The sequence below is a fragment of the Alosa alosa genome, chromosome 4, assembly GCF_017589495.1.
Source record: "Alosa alosa isolate M-15738 ecotype Scorff River chromosome 4, AALO_Geno_1.1, whole genome shotgun sequence".
Lineage (NCBI taxonomy): Eukaryota > Metazoa > Chordata > Actinopteri > Clupeiformes > Clupeidae > Alosa > Alosa alosa.
Window position 1 is genome coordinate 25,380,765 of NC_063192.1, and position 22,558 is coordinate 25,403,322.

Consider the following 22,558-nt stretch of genomic DNA (forward strand, 5'->3'; position numbering starts at 1 on the left):
AGTACGTTTTTCAGAGATGGCAATGGTCTGCAGCCTTACAGGGTAGTCAGGGTAAACAAACATCCTCACATTGGCGAAAGCGGCACATTTCAGGCAGAAATGATGAGAGAAAACATTTCTATTTTTATCCCCTCATGAACTTCAGCGGTCTCCCAAGGGAGGAGAGGGGGAGGGGTGGCGCCACAGAACCATTCATTTCTTCTGGGAACGCTACACACATGCAGCACTAAGCATGACATCACCTCAGAGACTCCTATCGATACCACTAGAGAATTGGCTTTAGAGGCAAATAGAATTTCTTGGTTGTTATTTTAGTGATAGAGAGACATACTCTATTGTCACTGATTTGTCTGGTTTGGATTTGCAAATATCTTTCTATCCTTTGAACCATTTAAATCTGTTTAACATTTTTTTTTTCTAGTCCAGCCATGAAGATGTTATTGATTCTGTATGCCTGAAGAAATCTAATCCAATCGTGATGATGTTCAGTGTCACATGTGCATGCCAATGTGTCTAAACAGAAGTGCAGTTTCGTTTGCTCAGGAGATGCGAGTGTGCATCTGCTCTCATTGAGCCCAGTAGGGAGTGTCACAGTTCAGCATGTCAACCCTGCACTGTCATTAACCTTCACCCAGCAGCGCTTGCTCGCATCTAAGGTGACAACCAACCCACTTGTGTGCCAGCCACAAGATTGCGTGTGTGTGTGTCTGTCTGTGTGTGTGTCTGTGTTTGTGTGTGTGTGTGTCTGTGTGTGTGTGTGTGTGTGTGTGTGTGTGTTGGTGGTTGTCATAAATTACAGTAGGCCCCTCTCTCATTTAGGCATGCGTATGCCCAGTGTGGATGGGTGCAGTGTGGGTGAGTCTCCCTCTTCTCTTCCCAAGAGTTGGGAGAACAAGAGAGAGGCAGACAGGAGAGAGCGGCACAGCCCGGAGTGCACAGGATGAGTGGGCTGCCATGCCTTCTGTCGGCATTTACTTCCAGGTCACCTGGCTGCGTGTTGGCGAGGGTTTGTTATTTTTCTTCTAGCTCTCTCTCTCTCTCTGTCTTTAATGTGATTGGCATGTATACTGAGCTAGGGAGTGCCACTACTCTGTGTAAATGATGTAGCTTACTAAGATACTGATTCAGATAGCTTCAGATCCTCAGGAGAGTGGGTCTTCATCATACAATTTGTGCGTACAGTCTTCCGCGATTGCCTCTTGACTTCAGCTATTATCACATCTAGACAAAGGTCTAAAAGCTCATAATAAATGCGTACATGTAAATGCATTATTCAGGTAGCCTACTGTAAAACGTTACCTCTACTCCAATGTCTTTGAAGTATTAATCAATTTACATACACTACTACTGGCTACACTGGTACTCAGTATATTTTTTAATAGCAATTACCTAATGATACTACTACTCCAATGTAGACCTCATCATGAATGGTGGAATGTTCAGAAATCCAAATGATGGATTCTACTCAATGAGGTATCTTGCCAACCTGATTGAACTAGTGTTTCAGTGGTGTGTTATCGCTTCTATTCTTTTCATTTGTAGACTTTGATTCATCTACAGTTGCCTTGGTAACTAAAATACACCTCTCATTTTTACCATTATGTGTCCAAGTTAAAGAGTTTTCCACCATTTGACAGCTTCATTCATATCCCAGAGTAAACACACAATAATACCAGTACATTTCTGCATAATAATTACATTTATGTTATTATAATTGCTTAACAATTGCAAACACATAAAGCAACCACCTGCAATGATGGGTTCTTCATAGAATTATAGAATAGCAATTACCTAATGATACTATTACTCCAATGTAAATCAACTGGCTTATGGCTCCAATCTAAACTATATATATTTGTTATATTATAAATATAGTGCCCCTGTAAGACATCTACCACTGCTTCTAGTTTTTGTGCAAAAATTGCAGTTAATCTAGGGCTAGGCTATGTGTGGTCACCACGAGATTAAAAATATAATTTTAAAACCTATTGCAACTCACTGACATTTTGCATGTCATATCTCACATGACCCTTTTAGGCTACGTACAGTAACAGACCATTTGTATGTGGGACTTCAGTTTACTTTCATTTTTTACATTCAGATCTGTTTTCTGTGAATGATGCCGAGATCCATTCAAACAGTGCTGCTTGGCTTCCATGCGAATCATTCAACATCACATGCACACAGCACTGGGCTTACGTAATGCACATGCATGCATGCCGTCCAGCATCAGCAGGGAACGTATTGAAAATAATGTTGCGCAAGGTCTGCACCTCGCTTACCGTGCAAAACTCCACTCTGCATTTGCATCCTTACTGATACATACAAAAAACAAATAAGTTCATGTAGGTGTTTTACGATATTTAGTTGTATCTTGCAGGACCTATGGAAATGAATGTTTCAAAAGAGTAATTTCAGGTGTGGTGTGCATATGCAGCAACATTCGAGTAAACGTATTCTTGTGAAATATTTATTTTCAGTGAATACGGTAGTCCATGTGGTGTGCTTTTGATGTCAGGTCGTTGTTGGAAATAAAAGAAAAGAAAGCAAAGAAATATTTTGGCTATACTGAGCTGAACTCATTTCTTCTAAATCGATGGTTGGCCTTAGCCCGAGGGACATGACTACGTTTTTTACATTTGCACATTGTGCAAGCCTTGCTGAATATTAAATGTTGCGTTGATTGGTCCTGTGATCCTCCGTTAACTTCAAAGGCGGACGGAGAGCCGTATTGAATGTGATGGTGCAGGTGTGTCTGTGTGTCTGTGCGCGCGCAAAAGAGAGCGAGAGTGCATTGACATCTTGGCCAAAGAGATATGTGAATGGCAAAGACTGTATAGAATATAATGTTCAATTTCTGTGAAATTGTACACAGAAGTGCGTTAGTGGTGTGTATGATGCGAAACAAATGTGTGTTATACTATTGTGGATTGAAGGTGTATATTTTCCAATATGTGTACAATGCTGTGTAACTTGATTTATGTGACGGTCGATTTTATTTAATTCCATAGCCACGTGTCATGTTGCCTTTCTCTTGAATTACAACTGTGTTTTTCTTCACTGGGTGCAAGAAAGTCCCCGGGGGAGAACTTATTCATGCATTAAGCAAATCATCAAGGGGAGAAGTCCTCCCTTTGCATGTTATGTAAGAGCACAATAAAGTCAACGAGCGAGGACATGTGAAAGGCTGTAACAACAACATCCACTGAAGACAAACGCAGTGAGTCGACTGATAAGGATCCAGTGGTGCCCTCCACCTCTACCCACAACCCACCCCTCCCTTTACTGAGCGCTCGCATGCCCTAGTCATCCCTCACCACAGCCTGGGTATTCGTATCGCTGGGCATGTGGGTCTCTATGTGGCTTGGCCCACGTCTCTGACGGAACTGTGCCCGACCCATCTCCTCAACCGAGAGTGTGTTGGTAGCAATTGCTGACAAGTCTCCAGCCAATCACCACCCCGTGCGCAGTGTAGGGGATGCCTCGCCATTCGAGTCGCACTGATGTGGTCTATTGTGTGCGTTATTGGACCTTGTGTGGATACCTATAGCGCATTCTCTTGCTTTTGTGTAGGATGTTGCAGTCATAGTTTCATTTTCAAAATAGTTTTCAGGAAAAACAGCTTTGGAGAGGCTACTTGCTAACTTTACAGGATATACTTATTTTTATTCAACAACATATGGCAGATTGCTCTCTACAAAAGAAAACCACTGTCTATCAGAACTAAAAATGTCAGTGTTTACAAGTGAAGTGATTTAAATGAAATGCAACTCCACCCCGGGAGCGACATGGAAAACGTGCTTTGACGAAGAGATCGTTCTCATTCACTGTTTCTGCTTCGTTGAGCGATAACTGTATGGATACGGTAGACATTTGTTTAAGAATGCAATACGAGCATGCTGTGTTAAATCACGGCGTTTTTTTGCATCCATTCGCCCTGGATTGGTAACAAATGAGATCGAAAGCTGATTCCGCTCTAACGAAATGAAAGACGTTCGGGAAGTGCTTTTTTAGGCGCCACTCTAAGCATTCTTAGCCTGCCTGTCCATTTTCCATTTTGCGTGACATATGTTTCGCTCCGGACTGTTCTTTGCCGTGCATACCATCTCACAGGTCGGAATGTAAGGATTGCACGCCACAGTTTTGAATACCGAAACATTACAAGGGGAATAGGCACCGCCGTTTGTTTGTGATTCTGTACATTGAAGAGATTGTCGCTCAAAGAAGGTAGGCTGCTGATGTTTTTCATTCGCTTTCGCCCTGTGCAGTCGTTCGCTTGTTATAGCAGTTGATGATATCCTATGGTTTGGTTTGAATGGTAGCCTAAGCGGTGTTCATGTTTTTACAGAGCACAAGGTCAGACACAGCTTGGTGTGCCTTTTGGGACACTGCCAGGCCATAAAAAGAACATTGGTTTTGTGTTTTAAATGTCAGGGACGGGTTATTTTCAATCACTTCCATCCCTGAGCTCATTTCATTGACAGCTCCGCAGCCGCTCAGGTGTCAACAATTAAGTACACAGTAGCCTAACCTCGAGTTGGGATTGGGAACACCCACACAAATAATGGCTGTATTTTTCACTCAGTAGCTCCATGAACGAGAAAGAAGTTAACACAAGGGCACGTAAACACAAAGTAGCCAAAAAATAATTAATGTGTTGATGGAATTACAGAATTGTTGAGAATAGGGAAGTCTCTAGTCTTTCATTTTTCAGTGCTTTACACGCCAGTTGCCCATATGAACGCCAGTTCTCAAATTTAAATGAGCTTTTTTTTTTTTAATGAACCATTGCTCACAAGCTAGATATGTTCACGCTATCCACGCCTCCAATAAAATAGCAAATTTTCTCTCCTTATTCTCTCTCATCCGACCCATTTGTTATAAAGGCGCTCAGCTGGAACGCATGGCTGTCGGAGGAGTGTCTAAACAGCAAAAATGTGTAACTTGTATCATGGACCGCTTGATCCCACTTGGTGGCAAAACTGCCACCACCAGTCGGCTAATCATTTGAAAATTGATTGGTGTGCTGTTGATGATTTGGATTGAATACAGAAGTAGAGTAGCCTAGTGAAGCTGGCATGGCCTACTTCCATGTTATGGTGTTGCTATTGACAACGTGTTGCTCTCTGAACTTTGTGGAAACCAAGTTTAAATACTACTATCCAGTCAAGAATAACAGCTATGGCCCTGAACATGGAGAATCACTGTCTTATGAAGAATGTCAACATTTTGAATGTTGTGAGCTACATGATTAGGTTCCTTATACAGTAGGTAGGCCTACCACAGCTACTATTTTCATGAAACAGAAGCATTTATAGCCTAAATGTGATTTTCACATAAGTGACAGCCACATTGAGAAGAATCTATTTGACAGATACATTAATCAAAATGAGAATAGAGATTAGTTAGATTGTATGTCATTTTTTATCAGTTTGTTCTTCCTGGGAATTAAGCCTGTTAATACCGTGCTGTTTTAGCTCAACCACAGAAACTCACACAGTTAAGCCGATCAATCAATGTAAAACCAACAATTCCAACGATCAGATTGGACACACACACACACACACACACACACACACACACACACACACACAGATGCTTGTTGAAGGCTGCAGTCATCAGTGTGCCAAATCAGTTCCGCATCCACCTACAGGTGATGACATATGGTGAATAGAGAACACATTCATATAATAAAGTCCAGTCCCAGGTTTATCCCAACATTTATCACACGTCTCCATCTAGTTTCTCCTGCCTCTGACTATGAGAAGCATTTTCCTTCATGACCCTTCAATACAGTCTATATACACACAGTGCTAGCTGCTATAGAGCTGTTCACTTTAGTAGCGACAATTCTGCTTGAAAGAAAATAATGTTCTTATAGCATCACACAGAACTGAACAGCCCTATTGGGCTGGCTCTGAGGAGAAGCTCTGTTGGAGGAAATGTTTAGGAATATGTAAATCTTGTAAAACTCTTGTGTACAAAAGCATGGCACTTCATTGAAAAATGTGTGCTCGGCCGGACCTGACAGATTTCTGTTATCCAATTCCAGAGCTAATCCTGCCTCTTTTGGCTGTCTTGGCGAACACCATGTTCCACACACTCCAGAGTATGTGCCGAGGTCTGAAGCAACAGCAGTTATGGCTACTGAGGACCATGTACATTACTCTTAGCATGACATCTGGACCAAGTGAGAGGTGCATGTTTGGACACCTCACTGTGAGAGTGAAAAACAGAGATCTTGGTCAGACAATGCGATTATTTATCTGTTTAGGGTGGGGATGTGTGAAGGGTTTTCCTACACAACCTCAAAACAGGGGTCCAGTAGATGCTCCCTGTCTAGCAGGGTGAAGTGCTGTGTGCTGAAACCTGCTAGTTTATAGATGAGTGCACCTCTTAGTAGTGGAGACTTCATCCACAGCCTGAGCTGTCAGCAAATATACACGAGAGACCCTGGCATGTGACTTAACTTAATAGCTGGATGAAGTATCTCTTGAGCATCATTAAAAATAAATGCGGAGCTTGTTCCCTCCTAATTGTGTATGTCGGTTAGGGAAAACACCCAGCTGCTCTCCAGCGCTTTCCGACAAAAGAGGATGCAGTGAAATTAAAGGTCATCTATCAGAGAGATGGCAGCAGGGAAGATTGTGAGCCTCAAGCAGCGCACAACTGCACCCATCTCCTCCTCTCTAGACTCTCATTCCATCTTTTCCTTCTCTCACACACACAGACCCTCTCTCTCTCGCTCGTTCTCTCTTACACACATCAACACCAACCCTCACGCTTTCTCTTTCTCTGCCCCCTCACACACACACACACACACACACACACACACACACACACACACACACACACACACTTTCCCTTTTTCTCTCACGCTCACTCTAACACTCATAAACACTTCCAGACTCTCTCTCTTTCCTGCACAAAGAAACTGAAATATGGATGAGGACAGGCCTAATTCCCCATTTCCCCCAGTCACGGTTACTACAGAAGAATTTTGCAAGCTCACCCTCTCCATCTCATCCTCTCACCACTTCCATCTTGTTTGTTTGAAGCCTGGCTGCATCAAAGGTGTGTTTTCTGTTACAAGTGTCCAAGTGTCCCAATCATCACACCCCAGTCCCTGATCTCAGTGGAAGCTTTGTCGCCGTGGGATACCCACAGTTTAATAGAACTTTAATTATGCAGCGGGTAGCAAAGCAATAAAAGTCCTCGCAGTGGTATCTGGAATGTAGCAGTGCACACCTATGTCGTCAGTTCACAGGAGGCGCCTCAGAGAAGCATGGTTGATGGGGCATCAGAATGCTCGAGCAGGAGGGTCAGGTTGGGACAGCAGGCCGTAAGAGCCCTGCGTCAGTATTCAATCATTGAATTATCGACTGGTGCATGCAATAATGTAGTCTACCAACGTCATCCATCACAGGGGACAAAGCCTCAAATGGCCACCCTGAGTGAGACGTTTTGACAAGTTCACGGTAGGGTCAGTTAGCACTCGCCACTTATGGCTAAACGTAATCTGAGATGTGATTGACAAGGCAGCCGATACGAAGACGCAGGCCTCGGCCGTAGAGCTCCTTCCCCCCTTCAGACACTCGCTACTTATGCACAGAGAGGAAATTAAGTTGTCTTTATCAGGCATCAGTGGGGCGAAGTAGATCAAAGGCTCACTTATTAAACTGCATAGCGTTGAGAAATTATCAGTTTTTTGGCCTGTGGGTAAATTCAAACTGATTACAGTAACACAAACGTGCCCACTTCAAATAACCCATCACAGTGGAAGCATAACCCATACTAATGCTTCCAGTTTCAGCTAACAAACTGTATCAATTTGTAGTCATGGGATGCAGTGCCATACTTTATTAGTTCTGTGTTAATAAAGTGAGATTCTATGTAATGTAGTGTAGTGTCACCTCAGGTATTTCAGCAACATGTCCAAACACAAATATGGAGCAAATTGAACTGAAACTCTTTATTGCTGCTCCCAGGAAATTGTCATCAGGTTGAGACAGTGGGCAGTCCACATGAACAAATCTACTGAGAACTACTGTGGCCAAGGGGTGCACTGCACATTACAAACATATTATCAGTCCAGACAGGAAAGTTGACCATATTTGACTGCCTTATTGTTGCACACAGTTTCATTAGGAAAATAATAAGACCACAAGAGCGGTTTTGTGGTTAAAGTCACAATGCTATGGCATGTTTTTGTCATTCAGATTTACTTTACCTTATCCTGATATTACTATCATTTCAAAACACTGAATTGTTTTTCCTGATTGATTCATTGGCAATAACACATTATTTTGTTGATGAGTAGTCCTCCTCTCTCTCTCTCTCTCTCTCTCTCTCTCTCTCTCTAGCTAAACTCTCTCTCACTACCTTCTTTCTCTGTAGCTATCTCTCTGTCCTTCACTAGAACAGATGCAGCACAAAGTCATCTACCAATGTGCCTTTTGCAGTGCACACACTACATTTACCTGGATTTCTTTGGCCTATGGATATTCGTCTCTTATCACCCTCTTTCTCTCTTTAATTCTCTCTCTCTCTCTCTTACACACACACACACACACACACACACACAAGTACACACACACACACAAGTACACACACACACACACACACACACAAGTACACACACACACACACACACACACACACACACACACAAGTACACACACACACACACAAGTACACACACACACACACACACACACACACACAAGCACACACACACACACAGTACACACACACACACACACACACACACACACACACACACACACACACACACACACACACACATACTGTGAGATTAGTTCTTAAATTGCGCAGCATGATTCACCAGCTCCTCTGGCCCTCAGATGAGAAGTGTTGTGCGGACGACCTTGCACTCTGCCAGCTGTACCATTTCATGCATTAGCATAGTTCTTCGATACTTACTATTATTTACAGCAAGGGGAGGTGTGGAAATAGGAGAATCTCAGACAGAGGACTGACAAATGTCCCATAATTGATCTCTCTCTCTCTCTCTTCCTCTCGTCTCTCTCTCTGCCTGCTCTTGCTTTGAGTAGCACATAAACGCCTCGCCGATGACTCAATAGCACACCACTGTAATTTGTAGCCTCTGCTCAACTCTCCGCCTCCCCAGCAGACTGTGTGCTCTGTTAAACTCACAATGGGGGGAGCTGAAATATCTACGCCCCAACCCCCAACCCCCGTCTCTCCTCCTGAGCTGTTTCAGACGTCCTTGCATCCTGACATTCTCTGAGTGAGAGTGACACACCGAGGTGTTTGTGTGTGTTGTCAGAGCCTGTGTGTGTGTGTGTGTGTGTGTGTGTGTGTGTGTGTGTGTGTAAGCACATCCTCCCAACAGGAGAGGGATTGCACTGCTATTTGTGCATTTGTTGGTGGTTTGTGTTCTCTTAAAGACATTGTCAGGCCTTGATTTTAACCTGTCATGCATAAAATAAGTGACACAGTACTCTCTATCACACAGTGTGCTGTGTGAATGCAACCAGAACTTCTGATGATCTGTCCCATGCATCTGAAATGTACAGAATGACCCACTGTGAGATTGCATTCTATTGTAAACTCTCAGTCTGTATCCTAATTGATGTTGCTACAGAAACAGAAAGTCAATAATGGCTACTGCCCAAGCACATACAATTGCACGCAAACCCCTCCTTCATTGCTAATAGAAGCTAATGGTAGCCAATGGTAATCAGAAATCCTGCACACTGTCCTATACGCATGCAAATACTTTATTATACTTCACACAACGTGTCGGTCACACAGACCTCCCTCAGGTGAATTCGGTCTGTGTGACCGAAACGTTGTGTGAAGTATAATAAAGTATTTGCATGTGTAAAGGACGGTGTGCGGGATCTCTTCAACACGCATTACTGGTGACCTTACTTTCTCCGACGCACCTGTCCCAAAAGAGGTGTGCAAAAGCGCTGAGCCAATGGTAATCATACAGTACAGTACTGTTTAACGATTAAAAAACAATTCATATTGTATTGTTAACATTAACAAGAAACATCCCTGAGACCAGCAGTCAAGTCATGTTTTCAGGGGACTGAAAACCTCTGACAATAGAGGTTGAGGTGAAGCAGTTGGTAAAGCAGTTACTGAGTGAAGTGAAGTTCTAACATTCCCCAAGAGGGCTGTTCATTAAGATCCTGGCATATCCAATGCACAATGTTTGCTCTATTTACAAAGAGATTCCTTTGAGTTTTTGCTTACCAAACATGGTTTAAGTCACGCAGTGTGCGCACTTCTGCACTGCGGTGACACAGATGGGCCTGTTGTTTACCATATTTTATGGCATATTAATCTCACCTTACAGTCAACCCCAGTAAGTTTACCATCACTCATCTCAAGTGGGGCATCTCTTTTGGACATGCAGCTCTTGTACAGGGAAGATACTGCCTGAATGTTTGTGTGCATCCAGCCATCTTCATGTTTGGTTATGTGGATTTGTGGACTTCATCAGAGCTGTCATCACGGTCCTTGTACCTTCCTCTGGAAAGCGCACTTGATGCTGTAAACATGGGCGAAGTGCTCCACTCCATCTCCCTGGGCTCCTGTCTCCACCCGCATGTTTGGCCAAAATCGGGAACAAGCGTGTCAGTGCTGAGATGAAACAGCCATGACGGATCATTGTGTTTGTGTTTTCCGATAATAAGCTTCTTGAACTTACAGCCCAAGCTCTGTGCTAAATTTATAAAAGTGTGTGTGTGTGTGTGTGTGTGTGTGAGAGAGAGTTAGTTGTGTGTTTTTGTTTGGGGATCATTGTGTTGAATATCATATATGTGTGGATTGTGTGTGTGTGTGTGTGTGAGAGAGCTGAGTGTTTTTGTTTGGGGGTCATTGTGTTGTGTATTTATGTGAATATCGTATGTGTGTGTGTGTGTGTGTGTGTGTGTGTGTGTGTTGCTGAGGCTGGCACTGGCCGGGGACACTGCTGCCTCTCCACACAGCCCTCATCGCTTGCGACAGCCGTTGAAACCTCGGCCTCTCAGGCAACGCGAATGCGTCACTCACATCAGCAAGGGAGCAGCGCGCCTGAACTTGTCCAAACCAAAGGGAGATGTAGGTCAACATCACACCTCCTCTGCCCAGCCTCCCCAAGCACAGTAACCGACATTCAGAGAGGAGAGTTGGCTGCTTGTTCCAGCTCACTGTTCACTGTGTGCTAAAGCACTGTCTGGAATTGACAAAAAAGACCTTTGTTTAGTTGGATGGTGTCCAGATGCACTGTCTTGTCAATGCTTGGACTCTAGAACTAGAGCTAGAGGATTGTAGATCAAACAGTAGTAGATCATCAGTCGGTGTGGACATTACTTAACACTTAAGGCTAAGGATGGTGGTGATGGTCATTTATTGTAGGGCATAACTGTTTTAATGGGCGGTGGAAAACAAGTTTCCATGATTAATGATCCCCCTTCATTTGTTTATTTGTCCATCGATGCCTCCCTCCATTCATCTCCTTCACCGGTCTGTCAGCCCAAGGGATGGATGCAGATGGTGTGGCTTTAACGTGACCATCCATAGCCGTAGGATTACTGATCAAGGTTACAGATGGGGGTCAGAGCTTCTGTGTCTCTCTCTCTCTCTCGGCCCCTTTGGTAGAGTATGTTATCGCCACATCTGAGACTGACCTTGGCTCACACACCCACCCACATCTATTTCTTGCCTTGTGGTGCCCTGACCTCCTGTCATGTGACACTCAAGACATGCTGAACACACAGGCACACTCATACGTAGGCCACCGCACCTCATGACCTCAGTGAGTCAGTGCAATACTCTCGCTCAGTCTAATAATCTCTTGATGTTTGTGTTTACTATAAACAATCGCGCCCCCACCTCCGAATCCCGCACCGGCAGGGTAGAACGATGAAACCCCATTAAGGCACGCAAAAAAACACAAGCTTCAATGCTCTTTTAGCACAGGGGTCTTGCAGACAGCTGATTTGCAAACCCATCCATTACTCATGCAGGCAGTGGGTGGACAGCTAATTGAAGCCCCATATGCAACGCCTTCACAGCGCCTTCATTTAAATTCTAATGTTGAGGATTACTTGTGTAAAAGTGGCCCACGACAAGCGTTGGCTGCCTTATTCAGACATTTTACCATAATGGCCGTTATAAATCCCGTCTAAGGTCCGCTTAGTGGCGGGATTAAATGGAATGACCGCCTGATGAAAGGGACTGAGTGGCAAGTGGAGTACACAAGAGGAAATGCTCTTTTGTATTAGACTTTTAAATAGGTTTCATTGTTTTGGCCCTGTCGGTGGAAAATTGCATATTTTGTTATTTTGATGGTGGGTTCAAACGATGTGCATTGCAAGCCCACAGGGACATGAGGCCTGGGAGAAAGAGAGAGAGAGACTGAGAGAAAATTGGATTTTAAATGGTGAATATAGGGACAGCTTGGCCTGCAAACGGATTTGTTTGGATTTGGAGATGCCTGTGAAATTTGAATGAGTATAAGATGAGATCATAAAGGGGTCAACCCACTGGTAAATGGGGGGGGGGTTTAATGTGTGTGTAACGTGGCAGCATTAAAGGCCCCGGCCTCACACAGCCTAGTAATTGAATGTCTGGCATCAAAGAGAGCAGCTGTAGCTTTGTAGCAAACACAATGTAGCATACAGGTTGTCAGTTAAAGGGGAACGTGCTTTGGGACAAGAGCTTTGTGGATATAGAGCTTGAAGAAAATGTCAGATTACCTGCGGTAGAAAGTGCCGGGAGAGAGAGAGAGAGAGAGATTAAAGTGAGAGGGAAATGTAGAGAGAGAGAGACGTATAGAGACGGAGGATAAACAATGAAAAAAGACCTCCGTTTAAATCTTGACCCTGACATTTAGTTTATTGGCCACTGACGCTTGGCTTTTGCATTGCAGTTAGCTCATTACTGGACTCTGTGTGGACGCTAGGATACATCAGCGTTTTCTGCGGCTGCACGGGCCCCCTATAAACTGGGCCTGCTCCCGCTCCATGCTAGGCACTAATGTGCAATCTCTCTCTGTGCTCAGCCAGGCTGCTTCACCTCTCATCTCTCATGGGCTCCAGGACACACACACACATACACACACACACACACACACACACACACACACACACACACACACACACACACACACACACTCTGTGCATGTGTGCATGGTCAGGCTCACTCTGCACATTCTTACTCAAATGTGCTATGGTGATAGCGGAATTGCAACTCTTAGGTGTATTGTGATATTGATGTAGTGGCACTGGCCCCAGTGGGGTGCCTAATGAAGGCCACTGGAGCCTAGTGGCAGCCCTACCTGTCCGCCAGCATCAGTGGGAGTCCTCACGAGTGCACAACAGGGCACAGAGGAGGTGCCACTGCCACACACAGAGAGAGGGAGAGAGAGAGAGGGAGAGAGAGAGAGGAGATTAATAGGGTTATTAATGTTCTAGGTTGCATTGCAGTGCCTGTCTTTCCTTTATATAAATACTATGATCATTTCAATGACCTGTTACATTCTGTAACAATGGGTATACTTACTAAGCTGCGGTACTGAAAACATCGCCTACCCACCAGCTATTGTACTTTTAGTATCTTTTGCAGAGATCTGCAGTGGTGTGTGTCTGGGTGCTACATGATGCACTGCCTGTCAGCCTGAGCAGTGAAACGTGGACCGATGATGGCAACAGTATCTATCCGATCTCAACCATAAACCAGAACATCGAGTGAAACAGAGAGAGCGAGAGAGAGAGAGAGAAAGAGAAAAAAGAATCTGCGCTGATTCGATATGTCAGCTGTAATAAAACGTTAATCGAGAGCAAACAGATGCTGAAATGCTGAGGCAAACACCCAGCGGCCAGATTATCAAACGCTCACACCGGCATGCTGCTGATAAGGATCCCCGACATGTGAGGCCCAAACCTGGCAGATTGCACAGCCTGAACCTTACATCAGAGTTCTGTTTCTGTGGAGTGTATGTGTGTCTGTGTGTATGATTTTCTGTGTGTGTGTGTGAGTATGAGTGTCAGAGTGACTAATTGATCTGCAGGCATATTGATCAGTGTCATGACACGATGGTACTCCCAGTGATGTCCAGGCGGGCAGGTTCCTCTTGCCTCTAGGCTGGCAGGGGGCAGGGACCATACCATGGAGAGGCTGATGATATGCATACAGAAACACAGCATCTATATGTCCCTGAGTGACATCAGCTCCATGCTCTTCTGTGAGCATGTGCAGCCCCCTCATCAACAGCTGTCAATCAGGAATATGGGGTGTCACTGTGAGAGAGCCTTATGCTGATAAAGAGATAGCAAAAGCTATATTTTTTTCATGTAACAATTCAACTTCCTTGTTTACAGCATTTTCCAATTAATTTCATGCCGCTGAAGTCAGGGGGCTATTAAATATATGTCAATTTGAACAATTTTCACATCAAAGCAAGTGCAAAGGATAGCTGAGGTGCAATGTTATAAGGATAGCTGAGGTGCAATGTTATAAGGATAGCTGAAGTGCAATGTTATAAGGACTTCTAGCTGAAGGTGCTGACACATGTATGCTGTCGTGCCCTTCCCTGATATTTAGTTCATGCTGACTTGTATTAAGGTTTCTAACAAATGTTCCTTTGATCTCCCTCCCTCTTCCTCTCTCTCTCTCTCTCTCTCTCTCCCTCCCTCTCCCTCTCTCTCTCTCTCCCTCTCCCTCTCTCTCTCTCTCTCTCCCTCTCCCTCTCCCTCTCTCTCTCCCTCTCTCTCTCTCTCTCTCTCTCTTCTTGTCCCAACGCTCCCCTCACCTTTCATCTCCTTGGCTGTTACATCTTTTGGCTGGTCTTACCGCACCCTCCCTTCACTCCACACCCATCTGTTCCTCCCAAACCTTCTCTCCTTTCTTTTGCATTTCTTATTTTTTGTTGTTGTTCTCCTTTATTCCTTTGTTTGCATTTGTTTCCCTCTCACTTCCCACATCCATTCATCTCTTTATCTCTTTATTTACCAACTGTGTGTCCTCACTCTTCATCCTGTTATCTCCTCTTGTCATTTCTTCTCTCCTCCCTCTCTCTCCTCTCTTCCTTCTCCTCTCCTCCCTCCTCTCTTCTCCCTCCCCTCTCTTGCCTCTCCTCTCTCCTCTCCTCCCTCTCCTCTCTCCCTCCTCTCTTCTCCTTGCTCCTCCCTCTCCTATCCTCTCCTCCCTTCTCTCCTCTCCTCTCCTCTCTCTCCTCTCCTCTCCTCTCCTATCCTCTCCTCTCCTCTCCTCTCCTCTCCTCTCCTCTCCTCTTCTCTCCTCTCCTCTCCTCTCCTCTCTCCAGGACTCTTGGCGTTCTGGCGTGGCGTGTCTGTGCCTCCTCCCCTTCCTCCGCCGTGTCCCGCGGCTGCCATGCTCAGAGTGCCCCACGCCGCCCGGCCCGTGCCCCTGCTGCAGCCCTAGCCCCCGTGCCCGCCCCAGTAGGATGCCCGGTCTCGTCCAGGCTCAGGCTCGCCCTCGTCCTCGTCCTCCACCCCGCCGCCACCGTCGCCACCACGCCCGCACCTCCGTCTGCCGCTGCCGCCTCCACCACCCGTCCTTCGCCTCCGCCTGCGCCCCGACCTCGCCCGGCCGTTGGCCGCGGCGCCCCGCCCCGCCCGCACCATGAGCGATGAGGAGGTGATCGGCACCAACGCTCTGGCGTGGCTGGTCTGCTCGGGCGTGTCCATCCTGGCCAACGCCTGGGGCATCCTGAGCGTGAGCGCGAAGCAGAAGAAATGGAAGCCTCTGGAGTTCCTGATATGCACGCTGGCCGGCACGCACATCCTCAACATGGGCATCCCCGTCACCATGTACTGCGTCATCACGCTGCGCCGCCAGCACTCCACCTACGAGTGGAACGAGGGCCTCTGCAAGGTGTTCGTCTCCACCTTCTACACCCTCACGCTGGTCACCTGCTTCTCCATCACCTCGCTCTCCTACCACCGCATGTGGATGGTGCGCTGGCCGGTCAACTACAGGTAAGGATCTTGAGAGACCTGACAAGTATTGATGGGCAAATAAAGCTTTGGTGAACCACTGAACCACAGCAGTGTGAACCTAGCGACACTAGCTGAAAAGCAAAAAGCTGGCCGCCACACATACATTTTTCAACATAAAAGTCCTTAACAAACCAATATTTTTGGTTACATATACTGGTTTGGTTAAAGACTTTTATGTTAAAAAATCTACATGTGGTGGCCATATTGGATTTTTTCATTAGTGTCGCTAGCTTCACACCGCTGTGGTTTAGTGGTTCACCAAAGCTTCATTTGCCCATCACTACTGACAAGTGAGCAGTGTCCACTGAACTGGAATGTCATGTTTTTCAAGTGTATTTTGTTGTCTTATCATAGCCTGACGAGCCAGACCCACATTAAAATGTAGGGTCTGGGCACTCACCATTCACAGTGCTCAGTCCGAGGGGCGGGATAATCGGTTGTCTTTCAAATTCCCTCTGCCTTAATGGGACAGCTTATGAGTCCCATGCGTTTCCCACCAGCGGAGCTAGTTGGCTAGTTCAAACTTTTGCCAACTTAATGAAAGCTTAACTCATGTCACACAACATCCATCTTATTTGTTTTCAAGTAGCAGGGAATTCAAGCCAAACCGTTGCAACTCTGCCATCAATCATTATGTTAAGCCTGCCTAACGACTCTATACACGATTTGATTGGCCTGATAGAAGTTTAATTTTTCGAGCTCACAAGCCAGCGGAGAGTTGCTAGACTAGCCCTGGCAGCAAATGTAACGCTAGGGTGCGTCTAGATTTCTAGGCTAGTCTTATCACACATATCACTTATCACATATCAACTTCAGTATAGTCAGGGAGAAGATGAGTTATACGTGTCTTCCATATCAGAGCCATACTTAGTTACTATCAAAGATTTTACAGCACTACTCGGGCTCAGAGCGTACTTCATGCCAATGACGTAACAGAGCTATCGTGCTCCGCTCTAAAATCTTTGGTTACTATACCAACTGTGTTTAGAAGAAAAAGAAAGACCATCCCTATGTTCAGAACATTTACTCATTCACTGCATATGGTGGTTATTCACTATACAGTACAGTATAGTGCCATACGCAGTGAACGTAGGGATGTTCTGAACACGAGCTATGTAAATAGAGCAGCATATTCAGTACATTTAAGACGTGTTGTGTTCTGAGGCTCTTCTGCAATCCATACATTAAGTATTTATTTCAGTCAGTGTGTAACTATAAACCCCATGAGATTATATAACGACTGCAAAATCATACTGTGGAACATCTGCTTACCTTGCAGTTCTGTCTAACTAGATTCATCCTCTAGTATTTCTCTTTCACATATTTCACACAAAGGTTCATAGGTGTCACTCAAAATATATATCCTGCATATTATGTATGTGCCATGATATAAAAAAGGATTGTTCTGTAGCTGACGCGTGTGGTTGTGCTGGCCAGTGTCAGAGTGGAGACAGAGGGATAGGTGCGTCCATGTATCTGTACAGAAAGCTATTTATGAAAGCATAACCATAACAGCCAGGGCAGTGACAGAGAATCTGCAGAGTCCAAACACTGTATAGAGCTTTGGCGCGCGTGTATCATTAAATGGGATGCATACATATAGGTCACACACACACACACACACACACACACACACACACACACACACACACAAACAACCGGTGTTGCATGTTCTTGTTTTGAAACACAAGGAGAGAGCTCTCTCTCTCTTGCAGCTCCAGCCTGGCTTATGAAAGGTTATGGCTCCTGAGAGCACAGCCTTGTCTTGCCGTGCTAAGTCTGACTGGAGGAGAGATCACCTCCACTCTGGAGCTGCAGGAAAGAACATTCCCTCCAGCCATCCAGTCAGCCAATGAATATTTAAAAGCTCCAGCAGAGCAGGAGGCAGGGAGAGAGAGAGGGAGAGAGAGAAAGGGAGAGAGAGGGAGAGATGATGTGGGGAGACTGTATATAGAACACTATATGTCCAGGCCTCTTGCCATTGTGCTAAAGCTGTAGTATTACACTGTATGTCCAACATACAAGCATTTGTATGCACTTTCTGTGTAACACAGCCTGTGCATTTGGTTGTGGGGAGCGAGGGCGTAGAGGCTGGCTTATTATTTATGGGAGCAGCCGTGAGTGCACAGGCCTGAGCCGGCTGGGTTGCTGGGGGTGACGAGGAGCGTTTGTGACGCGAGCTCAGCGGCCGCTGTGACAGTAGCTCGGCCTGGCGCATCGCTGCCTCTCTCTCCCTCCCTCTCTCCCTCCCTCCCTCGCTCTCTCTCTCCCTCCCTCACTCCCTCTTTCCCTCGCTCTGGCTCTGAGGTTGGGGCACATCTGCCAGAGCCGCTGTGTAGGTGTACAGTTGGTCCTGCCAAGCGTGGTGGAGTCATGGTGAGCCAAGCCGAGTGGAGTGACTCGTCTGCCTTCTCATGGCGATGTGGCAAGATGCGGTATGGCACGGTATGGCAGAGTGTCTCCATCACTGCCACCCATTCATGTGCACATGCAGGGAGGAAGTCACGAGGGCAGTCTGCTCATGCGAAGCTGCCTGCGGTGGAATCTTACGTAAAGGCAGCACCCCCAACCCCCACCCCCACCCTCGCCACTTCAACCCAGAGGGGGCATGGAGACAGCTCAAGCCAGTCGGATTCCTCCGTTTCACACGGACACTTGAAGCGTACATTGAATCACATCTCGTTCTGGCCTGTGTTTGTAGGAATATATAAATGTGTGTGTGTGTGTGTGTGTGTATATGTGTGTGTGTGTAACATGTGTATATGTGTATGTGAATGACACATTCTCCCTTTTCTTCGCAGAAAATTGCATTTTTAGAGAAAGACAAAATAATAGCAAAATGCCCACATTCAAAAACCAATTATTCCACACAACGTAAAAAATCAATATGAAGGCACTAACAAAGAATCAAGTGGTAAAAAGAAGTATAAAAAGGCAAACAGTGTGACAGGATTGGGATGAGCAGTTGTCTGCTTAATACAAACAGCAATCATCCCGTTGAAAGCATGTTGATCTTTTCACAATCAAAGCTGTATTGTTATTCACTGCACAGCATGAGCGGTGCAATTAATCACGTCGCTGTGTTTTACCTGAAGCAAGGTTTTACACGACTCCTCCAGTCCCGACATGAACCCACAGTCTGCTCTTCAATAGGGTCTTTAACATTTAAGGAAAATGGCAGTGAGCACTGCGTTAACATTCTAAAGGGAAAAGAGACGCGTAGCCTCTAACATCTGTTCTCATCAGCACCCAAGAGCTCTCTGGAGAATTCCGTCTGTTTGTTTGTTTATTTATTTATTTATTTATTGTTTTGTTTATTTATTTATTTTTACGAATAGAGCACTGCACTTACTGTCAGTCTCCACGGAGTGTGTTGAACACACACACATACACACACATACATACACACAGAGAGAAGGAGAAAAGTAGAGAATGGAGGGACTGGAGTTCTGCTCCCTCCTCCTCTTCCTCCTCCTCCTCCTCAACACACTGAAAAGATGATGAATGATGACTCACCTGCATGGTTATTAAATTATTTTCCAAGCATCCCTGTTTGGGCAAGAGAGCAAAGCCGAAGATAAAAGGGAACACAGAGCTGCGGATGTACAGAGAAATAGGGAGGAGAGGATTGAAGAGTATTTTCATTGTTGTATTTCACTGAGGGAGTGAATGAGAGAGAGAGAGAGAGAGAGAGAGAGAGAGAGAGAGAGAGTGAGAGAAAGAGAGAAGAAAGCAAAGGTTTCTGGCGAGGTATTCCCTGGGGCTCCCTTGCTAAACCAATCATCCAGGAAGAGCCAGAGCCACAGATGTGTCCGTTTTGATTAAGAGCCTTAAAGGTGTAGGTTTTTGAACATTCTAAGTTTCCGCAACAATTGAAGGTTCTAAAATTCTATGTTGAATTCAATGAACCCAGATATTCTTTAGAACGTTCATTTCCCAACATTCCCATCACACTGGTGTGACGGTACTCCTTTAAGGGTTAAGAGCCTTATTACCTGCTTGACCGTGGTGACTTGGAGCAGAGATGGAGTCTGATGCTTCAGGACAGAAGGCACATCAACAAGGTTTGGCCTCTTATCCGTTCCCACTGAGCTCTCAGGATTGGATGTGAACCTCCCACATCTGGGTTCAAATAAGAGGCCAGGCAGTCTAATGTCTGAGCGCTGTGGATGGCCCGGGTGTGGTTGAGGCTGAGGTGCTCCACACAGTGACTTCCAGAGCATTGTAGATGTGCTCACCATGGACCTAGTCCATGCGGAAAATCACTATCCCTGCTCACTCAGGCGGCCACTCAGACCTCAATGAGCCACTGACCGGCCTCGGAACCCCTTCAGCACACAGTCACTCTCAGAAAACACCCCCACTGAGAAGATAATACAGTACAAAGCAATGCATGATCAGAGGACTTGATGAGATCTCCTGAGCCCATTAAGGAAATGAACTTCACAGCACAGTGCACACTGTTTACAGTTGTTTGTAGTAACTACAAATATTACATGTATTATTATCAAATGTTTGTCTGGGGAAAGTGTTAGGTAGAAATCATGCACATTAGGCATTGCAGAAAATCCCCCTAAACCATGTGCTCACCTTCAGGTGTATACGGCTAATGCCATTAAAAGAGAGCGCATCGATCGAGCTCACAGCACGTTGAGAGAGATGGAGTGGTGTAATAGTGGTGTGCTGCTTATTCGGAGGCTTCAGAGTTGACTGAGCATCTCTCTGAAAAATGCCAGGCTTGACCTTTAGCCAGGGCTCATTCATATAATTTATTTGATCAATTATTCATGACGGATTTAATACTTTATTCTTAAGTATTTGGGTATTCAGAGTGGTGGAGTCGCATAATTGGAATGATTGTATTATACTTGATACTACAGTCATGAGTTTTTCTTTATTTTCTCTCTTTTTCCAGTAAGTGATGTACTCGCTGGGAAAGGCTTGGCTTGTAATAGTCATTTAATGACAAACTTATCACACCTAACAGGTTTACGAATTACAATCAATTAGGGTTCTCAGAACAAGGTTGCTCATGCATGCAAAGTACAAATTATGTGAATAAAAGACACAATTTTGATAATGAGTTAAATCCATTCAGGATAGTTTGCCTTTAATAAAGTTACTTTTGTGTCACATAACCCTTCCATTTTTCAGGGTATTTTGAATTCTCTTCACTCTTAAAATGAATGTGTTGAAAACAACGCAACTTTCGTTGTTTTAACACATCTCTGTGTCCAGATAGGGACCACACAAGTTTGTGTTGTTTCATTTTTACATTTGTTGGACAAAATGTGTTGAACATAGCACAACTTGCATTGAATCAACACAACTTGCGTTGTCTTTTCAACGCATCTCTGTGTCCAGATAGGGGCAATGCATTCGTTTTAAGAGTGTTTCTTCTTTCTTTTCATCATCCCCCTTCCTCCATTTCTCTCTCTCTCCCTCTCCCTACTTGTCACTCTTTTCTCCCACTCCCTCCTCACCATCCACCCTCTTCACCTCACTGGTTGTCTGGTTATCCTTCTCTTTGTCTGTTTCTCTATTCATATCTTCTTTCTTTCTTTCTTTCTTTCTTTCTTTCTCTCTCTCTCTACATATATATGTATGTATATAATCTTTGTATATTTCTGTAACTGTCTCACTGCTGCTCACTCTCTCTATCTCTGTATCTATATCTCTGTCTCTGTGTGTTCCATCCCTCAGGCTGAGCAACACTAAGAAGCAGGCGGTACACACGGTCATGGGCATCTGGATGGTCTCCTTCATCCTGTCCACGCTGCCGGCCGTGGGCTGGCATGACACCACCGAGCGCTTCTACACGCACGACTGCCGCTTCATCGTCACGGAGATCGGCCTGGGCTTCGGCGTGTGCTTCCTGCTGCTGATCGGCGGCAGCGTGGTCATGGGCGTGGTCTGCATCGGCATCGCGCTCTTCCAGACCTTCTCGCTGCAGGCGGGCCACTGCGCCGACAAGAACAAGTTCAACGTGCCCACCATCGTGGTGGAGGACGCGCAGGGCAAGCGACGGTCGTCCATCGACGGCTCGGAGCCCGTCAAGACCTCGCTGCAGATCACCTACCTGATCAGCGGCATCGTCTTCATCTACGACTTCCTCACCGGCTTCCCCATACTGGTAAAGAGCTCTCTGGGCTTTTATTTGTCTTGTCTTGTCTGAGCGGGCGTAGGCTACCTACTTTTTGTTTCAGTCTCTCAGCAGTCCTAACCACCTTTGGTCAGTAGTTTAGTAGGTGGTGGTGGATAGTAATGGATTGGTTGCTGGTGACCTAGAATTTGCCTGAAGCATGAAGCTTTCAGTGCTAATTGTTTCCCTCTTCTTATTAAATGCACAATTGACTGGTAAATAAACATGTGCGCACACACCCACTCACACACTCACACACACATACACACACACACACTCTCTCTCACACACACACACACACACACACACACACACAGACAAGTGCACAAGTGCACTTTGCCAACTCTCAAGTATATACAGCAGAAGTCTATGTAGTCTACAGCATGCAGTTCCACAAAACATGACTAAGACTCAC

General features: G+C 45.4%; 1 protein-coding gene across 3 annotated transcripts in view; it reads left to right on the forward strand.

The window, feature by feature from the left end:
* Window positions 1–3,323: 3,323 nt before the first annotated feature.
* Window positions 3,324–22,558, forward strand: part of LOC125293159 (probable G-protein coupled receptor 153) — a 33,015-nt gene continuing 13,780 nt past the window's right edge. The window contains exons 1-3 of one of the 3 annotated variants that reach the window (XM_048240885.1): window positions 3,324–4,227; window positions 15,305–15,980; window positions 21,705–22,134. In XM_048240885.1, the coding sequence (XP_048096842.1) occupies window positions 15,625–15,980; window positions 21,705–22,134 (786 nt within the window). In that variant the 5' untranslated portion in view covers window positions 3,324–4,227; window positions 15,305–15,624. The remainder of the gene's footprint in view (window positions 4,228–15,304; window positions 15,981–21,704; window positions 22,135–22,558) is intronic. The other 2 variants (XM_048240883.1, XM_048240884.1) reach the window with 2 other exon arrangements.